The sequence below is a fragment of the Lagopus leucura genome, unplaced genomic scaffold (assembly GCF_019238085.1).
Source record: "Lagopus leucura isolate 7727_CA_CO unplaced genomic scaffold, USGS_WTPT01 Super-Scaffold_100081, whole genome shotgun sequence".
Lineage (NCBI taxonomy): Eukaryota > Metazoa > Chordata > Aves > Galliformes > Phasianidae > Lagopus > Lagopus leucura.
The window spans coordinates 68,443-84,920 of record NW_024962317.1 but is presented as its reverse complement, the minus strand read 5'-3'; the positions used below and the strand labels follow the sequence as shown (position 1 = coordinate 84,920).

At 51.0% G+C, this 16,478-nt stretch overlaps 1 protein-coding gene across 3 annotated transcripts in view; it reads right to left on the bottom strand.

The window, feature by feature from the left end:
• Positions 1-16,478, bottom strand: part of CRTC1 (CREB regulated transcription coactivator 1) — a 38,658-nt gene that overhangs the window by 8,664 nt on the left and 13,516 nt on the right. The window contains exons 2-13 of one of the 3 annotated variants that reach the window (XM_042887380.1): positions 16,356-16,472; positions 15,043-15,090; positions 12,415-12,552; positions 11,631-11,692; positions 10,957-11,051; positions 9,649-9,734; positions 9,215-9,258; positions 8,699-8,919; positions 6,237-6,370; positions 5,897-6,154; positions 4,205-4,306; positions 524-610 (exon numbers count right to left, since the gene is read on the bottom strand). In XM_042887380.1, the coding sequence (XP_042743314.1) occupies positions 524-610; positions 4,205-4,306; positions 5,897-6,154; positions 6,237-6,370; positions 8,699-8,919; positions 9,215-9,258; positions 9,649-9,734; positions 10,957-11,051; positions 11,631-11,692; positions 12,415-12,552; positions 15,043-15,090; positions 16,356-16,472 (1,392 nt within the window). The remainder of the gene's footprint in view (positions 1-523; positions 611-4,204; positions 4,307-5,896; positions 6,155-6,236; positions 6,371-8,698; positions 8,920-9,214; positions 9,259-9,648; positions 9,735-10,956; positions 11,052-11,630; positions 11,693-12,414; positions 12,553-15,042; positions 15,091-16,355; positions 16,473-16,478) is intronic. The other 2 variants (XM_042887382.1, XM_042887381.1) reach the window with 2 other exon arrangements.

The following is a 16,478-nucleotide window of genomic DNA, read 5'->3' as shown; positions in this document are numbered from 1 at the left end:
GGCAAACAAATTCATCTTTAGGTTTGTTGGTCAAAATATTGGTGCAGCTTCACTTAACTCTCCAGAACACTTCACTGCCAAATTGGGAACGTGGGGAAATGCCAAAATAAAGGCGGCGCTTTCGTGACTGTAAGCGGTAGCTTTAAAGCAAAGCAGGAAGGAAGAAGAAACAAAACCAATTCATGCTACCGCCTGGGGCCTCTGCCCGCCCAGCACCACCTCAGAGGCATTTGACCTGGAAGGCATTTTACCTGCTGCCAGAGCCTTGTCATTATTCCTTAGCCAATCAACTCGGCAGAACACATTTAGAAACATCTGCTATATTGGCTCAGAGGGAGGAATGGGGACGGAGAAGTTGGGATGGGGGAAGACAAGAGATCCCTACGTGTTGCAAAGGGAAAGTAAGAAAGTAAAATTAAAAGGACAGAGCGTGATCTTACACAGAATAACCAGTAGCTGAATTATATTTATTTTAAGCTGAAAGCGGCCGAGACAGCTGAAAGTCGGAGATGAATTTGCTCACCTGATGGGATAGGGCATTAGCCTGCCTAGCTGTCATCTGCTGATCATAATAGGAGTCACCAAATACACTCCCCAGAATGGAAGAATGCTGAAAACAAAACAGAGTCTTTATGGTGCAAAGGTCTCAGACAGAGGAACCCACGGCGTGCGAGCGGCCCGAGCCCACGGCCGGCGCCTCCCACTGGGCGCCGCTCAGCGCTCCCTGCAGAGCCAGCTGCGCCACGCAGCCCTGCGAGGGCACAAAGACACGACCAGGGACCCAACAAACTGCCTGGAGGACACACGACACGAAGCTGCTGAGGGACGAATGCAGACGAGCGCGTCGGGCCGCACGAGGAACACGGATCACCGCGACTGCGTGTGAAGGACAGCCTGCGTGCAATGGCGGCCAGCCCCGCGCAGGCCCAGCCCCGCAGCACCGCGCCGATCTCCGGCACGGCGCAGCCCTGCAGCTCCCTGCCGCAGCCCAGCTGCACTCTGCGCTGCAGCTGCAGATCAGAAGAGCCGCGGCGAAGCGCGACCGGCAGCTCTGTGCAAGCAGCCGGGCAGAGCTGCACCCCCTGCTGACTCTGCCGGTCCCTCCGGCAAGATGGAGCGACCAGAGCTGCGGGTCAGCGCTCCAACGCTGCTCAGCACTGCCCCGGAGCTGCCACAAAGCAACGACTCCTGATCCACAACCACCAGCAGCCCACGTGGGGACGGGGCTCCATAAAACTGATCTGTGTGGAGACTCTGCTTAAGCCCTGAGGGGGAAAAGACAACAGAACATTTCACGTGGCGTTTTCCAGATGCTTTAAGCTATGTATCCAGGCTCCGAATCTTCTCCCTATGAGTACTGGCAGCATGTGACGCTAAGCTACAGCACCAGAGAGGCAATTCAGCTGCGGCAGCACAGGGAGAAGCGCTGAGCACAGCTCAGGGTGCTGGGATGTGGGACGTGTCCCCAACAGCACACAGAACATCTCACATCTCACGCTGCGTCCTCCTCCACCCACAGCACATCTCAGCTTACCTGCAGGCTGCACGCAAGGAGGGTGAGTTTGGTACAAAACTCCTCACGAGAGGAGAAAAGCAGGAAAGCAGCACTATAATATTCCTTTCAAAGCTAACAAAAGCCATCCTGCCTTCAGGCAGAACCCTTGGCCGTCCCATGAGAGTGTGGCCTCAGGGAAGGAGCGAGAGCTGCCAGATTGCTGTGACAGGAGATCACAGCAGGATTTCTCCGGAGGAAACGCTCAAACCAAATGGAGCCACTCTTTCTACACAGCCTGAGCCCTGAATACGGACAGAAATGAAGTCCCGACTCACTGCATTCACTTATGATCTGTCACAGCTACGACCGCAGAACTACAATGGGATCTTTGTGACTCAATGCCCTCCTCAGAAAGAGGTGAAAATGGCAAACTGCTGCTCCTGGGAGCGTCCTCCTGTCCTCCCAGGCGTCCCACTGCAGCAGCAGGGTGGAATCCAACTGCAGAGTAACAGGCACACGGCGCCTGGTGGCAGAAAGCAAAGCCCTCCTGCAGAAGCTGCACTTGATCATTAAACATGCTCTGCTTCATTACCACACTGATAAGCTGCCTGCTGCCCAGCTATCCTCGGATCAGCACTTCTGTGCTACTCCCACTCAGCCCCGTCCAGCTGACCATCCGTAACCCTGCAGCACAGCAGGACAGGCCCCATCCCCAGCGCTGCAGGGCTCTGCGAAGCCTGACGGAGATTTCTGTCTGTTCTGACAGAACTGCACTCAGGACACCGCTGCTCAGTGTGAACCAGAGCTGCTCTGGGTAACAGCTGTGCTTCCAGCACTGATCCGAGCGCTCCGAGGAGGACGGAGGTCTGGGTATTTTCCTGCCACCTCTCACATCTCTTTGGTGCAGAGCTTTAAGCAGGGCGCAACCTCAGACCTTCGCATCCTGCTAAGCGCTGCTCCCATCCCCAAAGCACTGGGAAACACCAAGAGCAACCAACAGGGAACAAACCCGCTTGTGCCAGCCTACATCCAGGCCTGCTAACCAAACTCACAGGCCCACGCTGCTTCTCAGCCCTGAAGCACGCCACTTGTTGCATTTGTAAGCACTGCAACTCCCAAAGGAAATCAACTGGAAATGTCATTACGTCAACACTGCGGAGTCCCGGGATAATTTACTGACAACTCTGTGAAGAACATCTTGCTAACACCACGTCCTACAGAAATGCTAGATGAGGTCTGTTTTGTCAACAGTTCATCTTCTTGGGTTAATGATGTGGTGACTGCAAGGAGAAAAAGAAAACAAAACCACAAACCCCTGGCTTAAATTATTAGCCGAAAAATACATACCATGTATGCAGCATTCAGCCATTCACTAAAAAATAAAGCAGATTTCTATCTAATTGGAATTGTACGCCAGGTGTTAGAGGAGGAAAGCACAAGCCACTGCCAGTGAAAAGCCATGCACACACAGAGCTGAGAACTACAAGCAGAGCTTTTCAATTTGTGTTGGAACAGGAAGACCTCCAGGTAACAAGCAGACAGCTAAAACACGAGAGCAAATCGATCAAGAGATGTGGAAAGATGAAAAGCAACTTCTGGTGAATGAACCGTACGTGGCATGGCACTAACACTGCAGTGGGAAGCTGCAGGATGAGTTAACCTGGAAGTAATGGGAGAAAAAGGAGCGAGTGCTGTCCTGGCTGCACCTCCTTGACTGCACGCTCGTTAGCCAGAGGCAGACAGGGGGCAGTTCTGCTGCTGGAACCAACCTGCTGCTACTGCTCTGCAGATCTGACTACCTGGGAGCTGCCCCCATAATCACTACCTGTGGTTTGCTTTGTTCCTGAGCTGTTTTCTCTTCCCTCAGTGACAACAGGCTTCCCTCAAGGGCAACGAGCCTGTGGACAAAACCAAGAGCCACTGAGAAGTCAAAGGGGAAAGAAAAATCACGTAATCAAAACTTCCTGGGCTGCACAAGTGCCCTCCAGAGCTGGGAACACGCAGCAAGGCTGCCTGCAGCTCTGCTCCTCGTGCCAGCCAGCAAAATCAAGCTCGCTTGCTTCCTTTGAGGTGCAACAGGACTGCCAGAAAAAAAAAGTTAAGAAGCAATTAAACAAGGGTTAGGGAAAATGCAGACAGCCCTGACACCCTGCTCTATGCCGAGCTGACCACTGACCCTCCTGTGGCTGAAGACAAGGAGAAGGGCAGCTTCTGCTTCAGAACCACGAAGGGGCGGCACTTAATTAGACAGGATCCTCCTTACAGCCTGAAGCATTAAATCCTGAAGCAGAAAATGGATTTTCTGCCCCTGTTGTGATGCTCTGTAAGAATTCGGCTCGCCTTGTTCCTACAGGTGGGATTTGGGAACGGAGCAGCCCCACGATCTACTCACAAGCACCCCCTCTCCCTGCCACCCTCACCTGCAGCTCCTACACAACACTGCTCATGGGGGGATCTTCCTGCAGCTGCTGTCTGCCCCAAAGCAGTAACTGAGCGTTGCGGTGCCCCAGTAAGCAGCTTGGGTCAATGAAAAGGCAATTCACCAGCTACAGAAAAACTCTGGAACGGAATGAAACCGCACACGAGATGAGACATCAGTAATGCATGAGGCACACACACTCACAGTGAGACAACTATGGGTCAGTAATGGAGAGACTCAACTAAAACAGACACAAGAAGCAAGGCCTGTGGAAGCACAGAGTCCCTTACTTGAGGGGAGCTGCCAGGAGAGAAGCCTTGATTGGAGACAGGAGAGGTGGGAGACTGGTTGGCTGGGGAGCCAGCATTACTGCGGTACTGCTGGAGTGAAGCCTACAGAACAACACAGAATTAGAGACCATGGGCTTGATGGAAGGCTGGAAAATTAGCAACTTTTGGTGAACGCAGCTTGAGGAAGCTGGGAGAAACCGTCCTCTTCAGCACTTGTCAGCTCTACAAGGAGGCAAGATTGCTGTGAGTAATGCCACAGGAGGGAGAGCGAAGGGGTGAGCGCGGCACAGACCCTGCGCACGGCGCTGCTGCAGGGCAGCCCAACTCTTCCAATACTTTTTCTTTGTTCAGTTTCCAGTTAAACTCAATTTTGAGAAGTCTGGTAGATAGCAATCTGGGGAAAAGCAGTCTCAAAATCTCAGCATAACTTCATTTATTCTCTACTGTGTTTGCCATACGCGCACATTCCCACCTCGTGTTTACAACACACTCAGAGTCCGTCTCACATTACTCTGCCCTGTCTGAAATAGCCTGGCTGTGTCACCGAGATGGAAGCACATGTCTAACCACAAGGACTGAAATCCTCCTCGAAGCTGCTCTGAGCCCAGGACATGCAACACACGTCGTCTGAGAATTCCCACTGCATTCTGTGGGCTCACATCAGTGATACTGACACTGTTCTCAATCTTCCTGACAAAGCCTTTGCAGAGCTTTGCCTTTTTGGTTTTTTGTCACAGAGAATCCCCGACCTGAACAAATTACAGCTCTCCGAAGCATCTGAATAGAACACAGACAGCAAGAACAGCTCTTTGCACAGCACCCTACAAGTTAAGGTGATAAAGAACTTAAGGATGAGGAAAGCAACACAGAAAGCAGAGAATGGAAATCAGAATCACCTGTCCTGGTAGCCATGTGGGCATTAGAACACTGGGACAGTTTGAGTGCATTGGAATCCTTCCCACCACTGCTTTGTCCTTTCCCTTTAACCCTGGCATGAAAGCAGCTCCTTCCAAGAAGCATTTACCAGCACAGACTGTCAACATTTCCTCCACAAAGCAACCCACAACCTGTGCTCCACCATCACAGACTGAGCTCCTCCTGTTACCCAGCGGCTGCCAGGAGGGTCACACAACCAGACCTGGCAGAGCAGGGCAGTGGCCAGAGCACAGCTGTCCCCAGTTTTTAGGAGTGCAGGTTAGCAGCTTCTGTACCAAAGCCCCATGTGTCCATCGTGCTTTGGCTGTGCACTCATTTAACAGCCTGACAGCCTATCCTCACAGGACGTGCTATAGAATCATAGGATGGCCTGGGTTGAAAAGGAGCACGATGCTCACCCAGTTCCAACCCCCTGCTGTGTGCAGGTCGCCAACCAGCAGCCCAGGCTGCCCAGAGCCACATCCAGCCTGGCCCTGAATGCCTGCAGGGATGGGGATCCACAGCCTCCTTGGGCAGCCTGTTCCAGTGAAGCACTACAAGCACTGCTATCCACAGTTCAAGCTGGTCTCACCAAACAGAGCTGCAGGGAACACCACGTTAGGAAACTACAGCCACTGAGCACACGCTCTAAAGCCAACTGCTGTCTACAAAGCACCTGAAGGTGCATTAAATCGAAGCACTCTCAGTGCATTCAGACTGCACGGCACCACGTTTTCGGGACAGAAGTGCCACATTTCCAGCCCTGCCCCAGCTTACCGAGTTGATGTCTATTCCCATGGACGGCTGGCTCTGGCTCTGGCTGCCCGGAGGAGACTGCGGGATGGTGGAAGGTACTGTGACGGAGAGTGGGGGCAGCTGAGCTCCTCGCTGTAAACCAGAAGTCTGCATTAACGGAGTGTTCTGAGGCAGGCTGCTCACCACCTGGGGCTGCTGCTGCTGCTGGGAAGTCGTCTGGGTAAAAAACGGGTACGGGGGAAGCTGCTGCTCCAGAGACAACGCATCCATCGCCACGGCCTTCAAAAGAAGAATCAGAGTCACCCGGGCTGCCTGGGAACTCCCTCTAATTGTTGGACGCTCCGTCTCCAGGCACTCCTACCTGAGTGATGGGTGACAGAGGGGAAAGTGTAGGAGACATCTGCTGCGACTGCGGCCGCCTCGAGTCCGCGCTCAGCGACAGTGGGCTGACGTTGGGCTGCCGGTGCTGCTGGGATGGAGCTGGAGGTGTCATCCCTGCCAGGAAGGGACAAAGCAGCTCAGAGGGCAGCGGGGCAACGGCACATAGGGACAGAGGCTCCCTCTGCTGTGAAACGCATGGCGCAGATCGACAGCACCTCGACACAAAGCTGGCTGGTGTGCAATGAATTCTGTCAGGTTAAAGAGCATCGGGAAGAGAGGAAAAACCCCCAGGTTTATCCCAGACCTCAGCTGGTCACAGTCGGTCAGGACTGGGCAGACAGCAACTTGAAACTGCAATGGGCAGAGCAGCTCCAGAGCACTGCTCTGCAGAAACACTCGGAGCCATTCTCACAGGGAACTCAGGAGCAGCACCTTCTGCTCCATTTGTAGGAGCTCCAGCTTCAGGAAGAAGATAACGGATATGCAGTGAGACCAATCAGAGGGCACTTGTGATATAAAGAAATCCAAACGCCTATTTAATGGAAAGTGCAGAAGACAAACTGGTTACACAGGACGTACACCATTTTTAATGGCACACCAGCACACAGGGAGGCAGGAAATATCCCTCACGCTCTACAGAACCTTACAGGGGCTATGGGCACACAACTCAAGTAGTGCAGTTTTACTCCAATCCCAGACAAAACCTGCAAGTTTTGAAACCTCTCTATTTTCAGCCTCACCCAAGAGGAACCGAGGCACCCTGTAAAGCAATTCCAGGACAATCTCGCTAGTGAGCTTTTCTTTCAGAGCTGCCAGAAAGGAGGAATTCACAAAAACCTGAGAGCTCCTCGGCACTTGGCAGCTGCTCAAGGCTTCCAGGCAGGCTGCCAGAAAGCCAGGAAGCCCAGGCTGCCAAGGAGCCAGCAGGCAAACCGGCTCTCAGCGCGCTCCCAAGGCTGCCTGGCTTCCCGCGCGATGTTTGCAGAAATCAGCACTGCCTCCCGGGCCGTGTGAGCAACTGACAAACACACAAATGTGCAGCCTGAGCTGCTGGCAGCTCCTCACAACCCGACAGGTGCTCCTCCCCACCTTTTCCTGGGGCTGCCACAGGCCTGTCTGCACAGCACACAGCTCCTGCCACAGACCCAAAAGCATTTACGTGTTCAGCTAAAGATCTACAAGATAAGGAGAGGAAGGTTTGAGAAAATGGGTTTTAAAAAGCTCCACAGTGAGTATATCGTTGTTTAAACTACGGGACGGGGTCCAATGAGAAGCAGAAGCACCACCAGTGAGTGCACCCTGCTAATCCGCAGTATCTTCCGTAGATCAGGAAATGTTTTCAAAGCAATTACAAACCAACCCGTTTGGTTTTATCCCATTTACTTTGCTAATTGCGGGTAGTGAAAAAGGAAAAGAAAAAAAAAACAAACCAAACAAAAACCTCAGCAGCCCCATCTGGCCTCGCTCCGCAGAAGTTTGTCCCCTCCATGCACACTGCCTGCCTTCATGCACGCTTGCTGAGCTCTGCGTGAGCGACAGCTCATCTCCGGAGTGCTGTGCAGCCTGTTTGGAGAGCAGAAAGCTCACTGAACAGCACTGTGCTCCTCATTTGTGCTTAAACCTAACAGCTGAGCCACAGCACCACATTAACCCGATTAGAATTCTTTCCTTTCTCCAGTGTAAGAGCAGGTTTATAAGCAGGGAAGTAAATCCTGCCTAACACAGGAAATACACATCTGCTATTTTTGGACAAAGCACTTTTTTCCTGTTCTAGGAGTCAAGTGACTGCAGCCAGCACCAGCAATACAGCAGGTAACACAATGCACAGCTATTCTCAGGCAGAACCCAGTGCAACAACGAAACAAACAGCAACCAGCACTTCAGGCCGTTTGCTTCAGTTAACAACTCCTGACATTATCTGCTACTTCTTAAGAATCAAACTTCAGAACTGCCAAAGCCCAAAAGCCCCAGCAAACACCGCTCAGCCCCACTGTGCTGAACTGCTGGGAGGTGCTGGGATGGATGCAGTGCTGCTCCCCTCAGCCCTCCCGTTGTACCCTGACTAGCTGGGATACTTCCAAGAATCAGGCAATCAAATGCACAAAAACCAGCACACCTTGTCAGGCTCTGTGCTACTGTGACTGCTCAGAAGATAAAATTTGCTTCAGGGGAAGCGAAATGTTCTCTCTTCAAAAGAATCCTCACACTGGAAAAAAATAACACCCTCAAGGAATGAAAAGCAAAGGTCTACTTTAGGCATTTCCATAATGCAAACGGTGTGGGGATTAAGCACAATTAATTACAAGAGGGGGGCGCCCTGAATGCTGCTGTTTGTCCTGTACCAGTCCACCAGCAGTGCACAACCACCCAGCAGTGCAGCTTCAGGCCACGAGGCAGAGGTGGGAGGCAGGAGAGCCGCAGCAGCGCAGAGCCAGACCTTACCCTGAGTGGCAGTGCTGATGCCCAGGTGAGTCAGGTTGGCAGCAAGGTTCCCAGTGCTGTTGGAGCTGCTCAGGGCAGGGAAGGTGGATTCCTCGGGGTCTAACGGCGTGGGGAGGGGGGAAGGGAAATGGATGTTGGTCAGGTCCGGCAGGGAGCCGCCCGTGTTATGTGTAGCAGGAATCAGGGTTGTAGTGTTGTCCTGGTCAGCTGATGGAAAGATGCTAAAAAAGGGAGAGAGGAAAAAAAGCCACCGCTCAGTGGAAATTTCAGCCTGGGCAGATCTGTACAAAATCAGTTGCAAAAAGGGAGATGCACATACAGAAACATTAACTGGTCTACCGAAACTACAAGATGAGACATGGCAGCCAAGGGGACACCAGCAGTAGCTTTGGCTTATTTTACATCTGTTCCACATCTAAACAGCCAAAGGCTGTCGCAGAAAACTCAAACGTTCAAGGTACAACATTCTTTCCTAAAGATCTCGGTGCTCTCTAAAACGAATTGCTCAAAACTTACTTGATTCCTGGAACTTCACATGATTTAGGTCTTGATGACCCAGTCTAAAATAGAAGGAAGACATTTTTATAGGCAAAGATATTGCTAGGAATTAATGCTTATGACACAGTTTACTCAGAAAATCTTATTTAATTCATTTCTAAAGAAGAGCTGTTCTCCTACACACCAGTTCTGTGAAGGTCTCAAAAAGACCTGCCATCTTTTTGCTTTACCAGCCCAGCAAGGCTCAGATTTCAGTAAGAGTTTCTCCTAATATAATCAAAATGCATACAAAGAGCCCTTCTGATCTAATGTATTGTGATTTGCTGCTAAACATAGAACGTAATTCTAATCTCTGCAAGCAGTTTGCCTTGATTGGCAACATTTAGAGCATTAGTTTACCTAAATACGTTTAGGAAATGAAAGCTCTGTACTTTGAAATAGGAGATTCCTACCTTTTTAGTGTCCCATCCTTGCTTAGAAAGGGCTTTGTCTGCCTCAGAGGTGGCCTCCTCCATTCCAGGGACAGTCAGCAGCAAAACTAAAGCAAAGGGGGAACAAAGGGCAGCTTCTCAGAAATCAGTTTTCAGCTCAGCAGCATCACTGCTCCACAGAACCCCATGAGCTCCTTTCACTCAGCAGAAGCAGAGCGCTGCTCAGCACTGCAAGTCACAGCAGACACGAGGCACACAAACGCTCAGCAGCGCTTCGAAGTGTTTGCCTCCAAGTTCACCCCCTTGCAAGTAAATGGAAAAAGGTGTCCTGAGAGCTGGTTCTTCCCTCCCTCTTGCATCTTACACAAGTGACAGACATCTGTTACATCTAATGGGTGGCCAAGAGGACAAGCCCTGAAGGGCAAAACCCAAACCACATCCCTGGGATAGAGAAGCACTACAAAGCTGTCCTTCCCCACGTTTCAAGCACATTTGATCAAAGGAAACAGCAAGGTGGCAAAATACAGCAAAACAAAGTCCACTAAGAGAGATGTAACAGCAGCCCTTCAAACTGATGACGAGGAGAGTTCCATGTTTAAACCCAAATTTATGCAATACCATCCAAGATGATTTCTATTCCATGTTTTACGGCTCCAGGAGCATCTCTGGAGGAGCTGCAGTACAGTGCACACACACCTGAGCTTTGTGCATCACCCACCTCTGCTGTTTAAGGAGTATATTTCTCTCAGCTGATTTAGGAGCATTAATGGATTTCGTGCACTGACAGCAGAAGCAAAGGCCAGCAGAGGGCACCAAAACGGTGAGTGCCTGAGGGCTGTGCTGCTCCTTGGTTGTAGAGGTACCATCAGAGAGCCATTGGTAAGCAGTGCCTCTCACAGCACGCTCACAGACTCGAAACCTTGCCACTCTGTGACAGAGTTCCTTCATTCCCCCCATGGCACCATGCTTACATAAGAGCGAAACACTGCCTGCCACCCCAAGGAAGGAGGGCTCCAGGACAACAGCCCAGGTGATCTGGTGCTGCTTCTGACAGTCAGTGTGCTCTGCTCTGTAGAGCAGCCAATGCATCCTGCTGAGCAACTGCACGTGAAGAATTACACTCAAACCCTCCAGGCTTTTATGATGGATTTGCAGCTCTTCACATCAGATTACTTTGCCAGAAAAAAAAGTTCAGCAGCCTTTAATATTTCAATGCATGATCAATTTCCAGAATTTCATTTCTCATAGTATTTAATGAAGTCAACTGTGAGAAACTCCTCTGAAGTCATCAGTGTAACACTGACAAATTAGGACCCATATCCTACTGACCTCTTTTCTGCTGCATGTCCTGCGACCCTCCTGAAAAAGATTCCTGCTGCGCTGGAGTCATCGTGCTCTGGTGCAAGGCAGAGTCTGAATTTGTCCTGAGGGGAAGGCAGAAAAAAGGAAAAATTGATCATCAGTTCCTCTAAGTGAATAAAGCTCCATCTCAGATAAACGCAGCCAACGCAGGGAATCTGCATTTGCTCTGCGTTCAAAAACAAAATCTATTTTCGGTAAATACCAGACATCATTTCTTTGTGAAGCAATCAATTTACAGAAATAATTAGTTCGAGGTTGAGAAGTAATTGTTCCAATAACGGGATTGAGAGGGATACAGGAAAAGCCGTTTGCCACAGCTAGAAAATAATTTGATAAGCTCTGTTGAGGTGGAGCACGATCAAATAACTCGGCTCAGGCTGAAAGCTTCTTACACATCCTCTGGTTACGCCAAACTTTAAAGGAAAGCCTTCCTTCAACACCTTTAGAAAGATCACAGCACCTCTCACCTCAATCTTAAAGGCCGCTCATCTCAATGAATAACGACAGGAAAAATGAAATCAGGTTCCACACCCCACCAGTGATGGCAGCTCACACAACCAGCAGCAGCAGAGGGCTGTGAGGCCGTGCTGCACATCAGAGCTCTGCAAACCCCACAGCCCTGCGCTCTGCTGCGTACCAACCTTCTCCAGCTCGTGTCGGACGGAGGTGACAGATACACAGTGCCGTACGGACAGCTGTCCACGTGAGGAGGCAGTTAAGGGCAAGAACGCCTGGGTATGAAATCCATTGCTAAGGAGGAACTCCAGTTCCCCTGCCGAAGCACTAAGCTCACAGGAGATGTGCCAAGCAGACCCCTATGGGGGATGTACGGACTTTAAGAACGCTGGAAACAGAAATATTATTTTGCTCGTTGGAATATTTAAGCAGTGGGACAATCGTCTCCCTTTCCCCCTTCTGAGCACCTAATGAGAATGCAGCAGCCCTCCCGTCCTGCTTACCCCCCCCGGCCCCATCGAACCAGTGTGACCATGGCAAATTTGAAGCCAGTGAGCAATAAAAAGCCAATTCATCTTCACGACCAGCAATAAGAAACAGCGCCGAGCAGATGTTAAACGGGTGAATCAGCCGGTCATAAAAGGCGCACTGAGCTGCAGAGCATTATTCTGGTTTGGATCTGCTCAGTTCTGAAGGGAAACTCGGCTTCACAAGAACCGCTTTGTCTTTCCCATCAAAGGAGCTCAGTCCCTTCCAGCTCCGTGAGCACTGAGCAACGGCTGCAGGGCACTCAGGAGTTTGCAGAGCAGATCACGGCTCAGGAAAGCAGGTGGCAGCAACTGCATGGAGACAGGGAGCAACTCTGCTGACAGGTGAGGAGAGGAGGCAGAAGAGAACTCCAACAGCTCCAACTGGTGATCCCGGTGGGAAGGGAGGCTCTCCCTGCCCGGCTCACAAAGCAAAGGATATTTGCCTGCCGTGTTTGTCCACTGACAGCGGGCGGCGGTGCGGCGATCCCAGCCGGTTCCGGTCCCGATAAACTCGATCCACCAAACCGTGGTGCCGAGTTGTTCTGCTCGTGTCCAGCCCGGATGACTGAAAAGGAGTCTGAGAGAGATGAGCGGGGTCATAAGCAGAAAAATACACACACGAGCCAACTGCCCGGAGTTTATTTATGTCGTGCTAGAGGTTCTACCATTTTAAGCAATAAAACCCAGGAAAGATATGGATAAATGTAGGCACCTACATTTTTTTCTCCACTTTCACTACAGCCGTGGGAAGCAATTACCAGGGCCATCTCCCAGAGATCAGAGGTGAGCAGAGGCAGACTGTGGGCTCTGCCCTCGCATCCATCAGCGCTGCTCTCCAACCTTTGCATCTCTACAACAGCCGAAGTGGCAGCGACAGCAGCTGCCTGCTGCTGAGTACATTCCTGGGTGCAGCATGCAGCATGCATCCAGAAGGAACATGCTGACATCCAGAGCTGGAAGAACACGGGCAGGAGAAGATGCAGGACGAGGATGCGCAGAGATCCTAACACTCTCAAGCCTTCCTCTCACCTCTCCTTTCTGCATGATGATTTTAAGGGGACACTGACAACATTAAGGAAAAAAAAAAGAAAAAAAAAAAAAAAAGCAGTTTCCTTCCTCCTCTGTCTGGAAAAAGCTCCTGCGCTCGGCATCTCAGGAGAGGCTTTTATTTCATTCGGGTTGCACAGTGAACAGAGCTGGATGGATTCCCTCTCAATCTTATCAGCGCCTCCGTCCCACAGAGCGCCTGCTTGTCAGCAGCCCATCCCAGGACTGAGATGCCCCAGGGAGGGCAGGGAAGATGAATTCCCACGCTGAGCTGAGAGCTCTCATTTCAAAAGCTCTTTGCAGTCTGTGTGTGCAGGGAGGGGGGAAGGCAGCACCGACCTCCGCTCCCACCCCACCAGCAACAGACGCAGCTCTGGGGCCACACAGCCCTGCCCTCCCTGCCAGTGCCATCAGCTCTGCTGAGTCCAACACCACCTGCCTGGAAATCCAAAACTTCCTCCTCCATGCAGGTACTGCACAGACTCGCTGCCCTGCCTGCTGAGCCATGCAGCCCCCTGCCTTCCACGCTCGTCTTATTTCACTTCAAAGCGCCCAGCTGAGGTTGCTGAGATCTAAAAAGAAATTTGTTTTGTGTTTGTTTTGAACCGTTTTGTTTGCAGTAACTCCTTCAAGCGCCGTCCTACTATTTTTAACTCTTTTCTTTTCAGCAGCAACCACTTTGCTCCCCTCTGGACATACCCAGCCTGTATCAGTGTCCATGGATGCAGTGTCCATGCTGTAACCTGCCCAAGCAGAACATCCCCTCAGTCAGTCAGCATCAGCAGAGCACAGTGCCCTGTAACACACTCCTGACTGCAGAGCACAGATCTGCTGCAGCTCCTTAATGAGCACGACATCCTTGCACCAATACTCAGAAATCTCAAGGCAGAGCATCTCAATTTCAAGCCATTGCTTCAATCTCTGCTGAAGGTGCTAAGCAATGCTCCAGTTCTAACTGGCACCATGCAGAACTGACCCCTGAAGGCTGTGAAGCCTGCAGGTCAGCGCAAGGCCAACAGGAGAAGCACTCCCAACGCCAGTGATCTCAAATGCAAAGTGAACCAAAAGAGAAGCCGGCCTGCAGCACATGGACTGCACTGCCAGACTCACCTGCACCTTCAAAGGAAGCCAGCACGCACTGGCACACAAAGCTGCACGCAAGGCAGCTTCTCCTCAAGTTTTATGACACCACTCACACATAAAAGTACAACAAAAATCTCATCTGAGTGCAGCCGTGGCACAAGGAAGCAAGGAGTGTCCCTGCCACACCTGGCGAGGAACTTCGGGGCGATGCTGCTCTCTGGCTTTGCAGGCACAAAAATCCCAAGTCAATCCCTAACTTGCTTGAGAAAAAAGGGAAAGATGACGAAAAATAGATCCTTGGGAAAGGTACACCTGGAACTGCTTCTCTTAACTCAAATGCACTCCACGGTTTGAGATCAGAACCACAACTCTGCAAAACATGAGGAAAAAGCCCAAATACAGACAGGAAGGAATAAAGCTCAGAGCTCTACAGCAACAGTGTCCCTTTAAGATTTACTGAGGCATCGACTGAAGAAACCAAAAGCAGTGAGGTGGAAGAGGGGGAAGCGAGGAGCAGCCCCCACCACCCGCCCTGGGCGACAAGCAGCACGTGGGGATGATTCTGCCCTTCCCAACGGAGTTCAACATGCAGGCTGAGTGCACATGCTCAGAGATTGCTTAAATCAGGCCAAGACAGTGCCAAGGAACCACCGTCTGCACCAAATGAATCCCCCATAAATCATAAGGAATCACATGACAGACCACAGCGAGTCCAGAGAGGCTGCAACAGGAATTGTTATGCATGTTCCAAACCGGGATGCATGGCAACACCCGTATTTATGTGACAGACCAGAACTCCTTCCCAGCCGGGTCGGTGAATCAAATAAATACTGTGCATACCAGGAAAAGTGTAACGTGTGCTCAAATACGTATCTACCTGGGCAAACAGAACACCAGTGCTAAATACGTATCTGCACAAACCTAAATACTTGTTTACCAAAGAGACGGGAACTGCTCCAAAGGTTTCTGCCAGAGCTCCGTTGTGCTGCAATGCAAAGAACCAAGATGCTCAGACACCGCTGTGCTGTGCAGCAGCTGCCCCTGCCCCACACACTGCACAGGGATCCCTGCAGATTTCATGGCACCTCAGCTTAAAACTCCTCTCTTATCACTCACAAACGCCTGAATGCTTCCTTAGGAGAACTCTGCTAGCTTCAGAATGGAATGACCCAATGTAACAGCTGTCCCACAACAGCCAGCAAGGACAACAATGCTGAAACTCTGCTGAAAGGAACCTACAACCCTGAGCCTCCTCAGCACGATGCTGACCAAATCTGGGGGCCTTAAGGCCAGATGCCTGTGAGCAACACTGCAGACTGCAGGGTTTGCCACCTTAGGAGCTGCACTCCCTGCAGGCCACTACATGGAAGTGGCTGCTTGCCTCTCCTCTTGTATGAGATTTAAGCTCTTAAGAACATCCCTGAGTTCAGCTGCCCACAAGGACTTCAGAAAAGCACCGTCACCATCAATGACTTCTCATTAAGCCAGCCTTCATCAGAAAACCACAACCTACCACATTCATTTCTCACCACATCCTGGCAAGGTAAAAAGTGCTACTGCTCAAACAAGGTGAACTAATGCACACGTTTTGGTTACCTTGAGCACCCTAAGCCAACCAAAACAGAAATCAGGAGTCCCAGAAGTCCCAGCGTCTAATCCTATGCACTGCACACCTTCTAACACACAGCAGAACTTTGTACAAACCCTGAGCTCCTGCTCCCAGTGTCACAGCAGCAGCTGCTACACCCCTCTGCTCACTGCCAGCCCAGAGCAATCTGGCAGTTCTGAAATCTGTTTTGCCCCATTCTCCCTCTTCCTCCCCCTAAAATCCCACACGTTGTTCCCATGCAACATGCTCGCTGCCCTGGGCTGCATTCCCCAGCACTTCCTTCTATCAACCCTTGCCACATCACCTCCCCTTCTACTTCTGTTCCAAGTCTGCTGCACCTCTGCAGATCTCACTGTGAATTTGGTACCACACAACAACAGAAAAAGTCACCGCTGACTGCTGCTGAAACTGCATTGTGCCTCCCTGCTCTTGACACAAACACAACACAACCAAGGACAGCAGAACAAACATCACCAGACCCATCCACCCATCCCATACACAACCATCCTCCATCCAAAAACAAAAAAAAAGCAACAATTTTTACAGCATTGCTGCACGTTGGGGCCACGGTGCTGTGCTCTGAACCAGCAGCTACTGACAAAGCTCATAACATAGACCAGAAGCACCCCAATGAAACTCACCTGGAAGGGCAGATCCATGGCACTGTTTCCAATCTGATTCACATTTGGCAGGGACCCACCGTAGTACTGGCCACGACTCTGTCCTAGTTGCAAATACTGGGTTTTCTGCAGCTGTAACTAAAA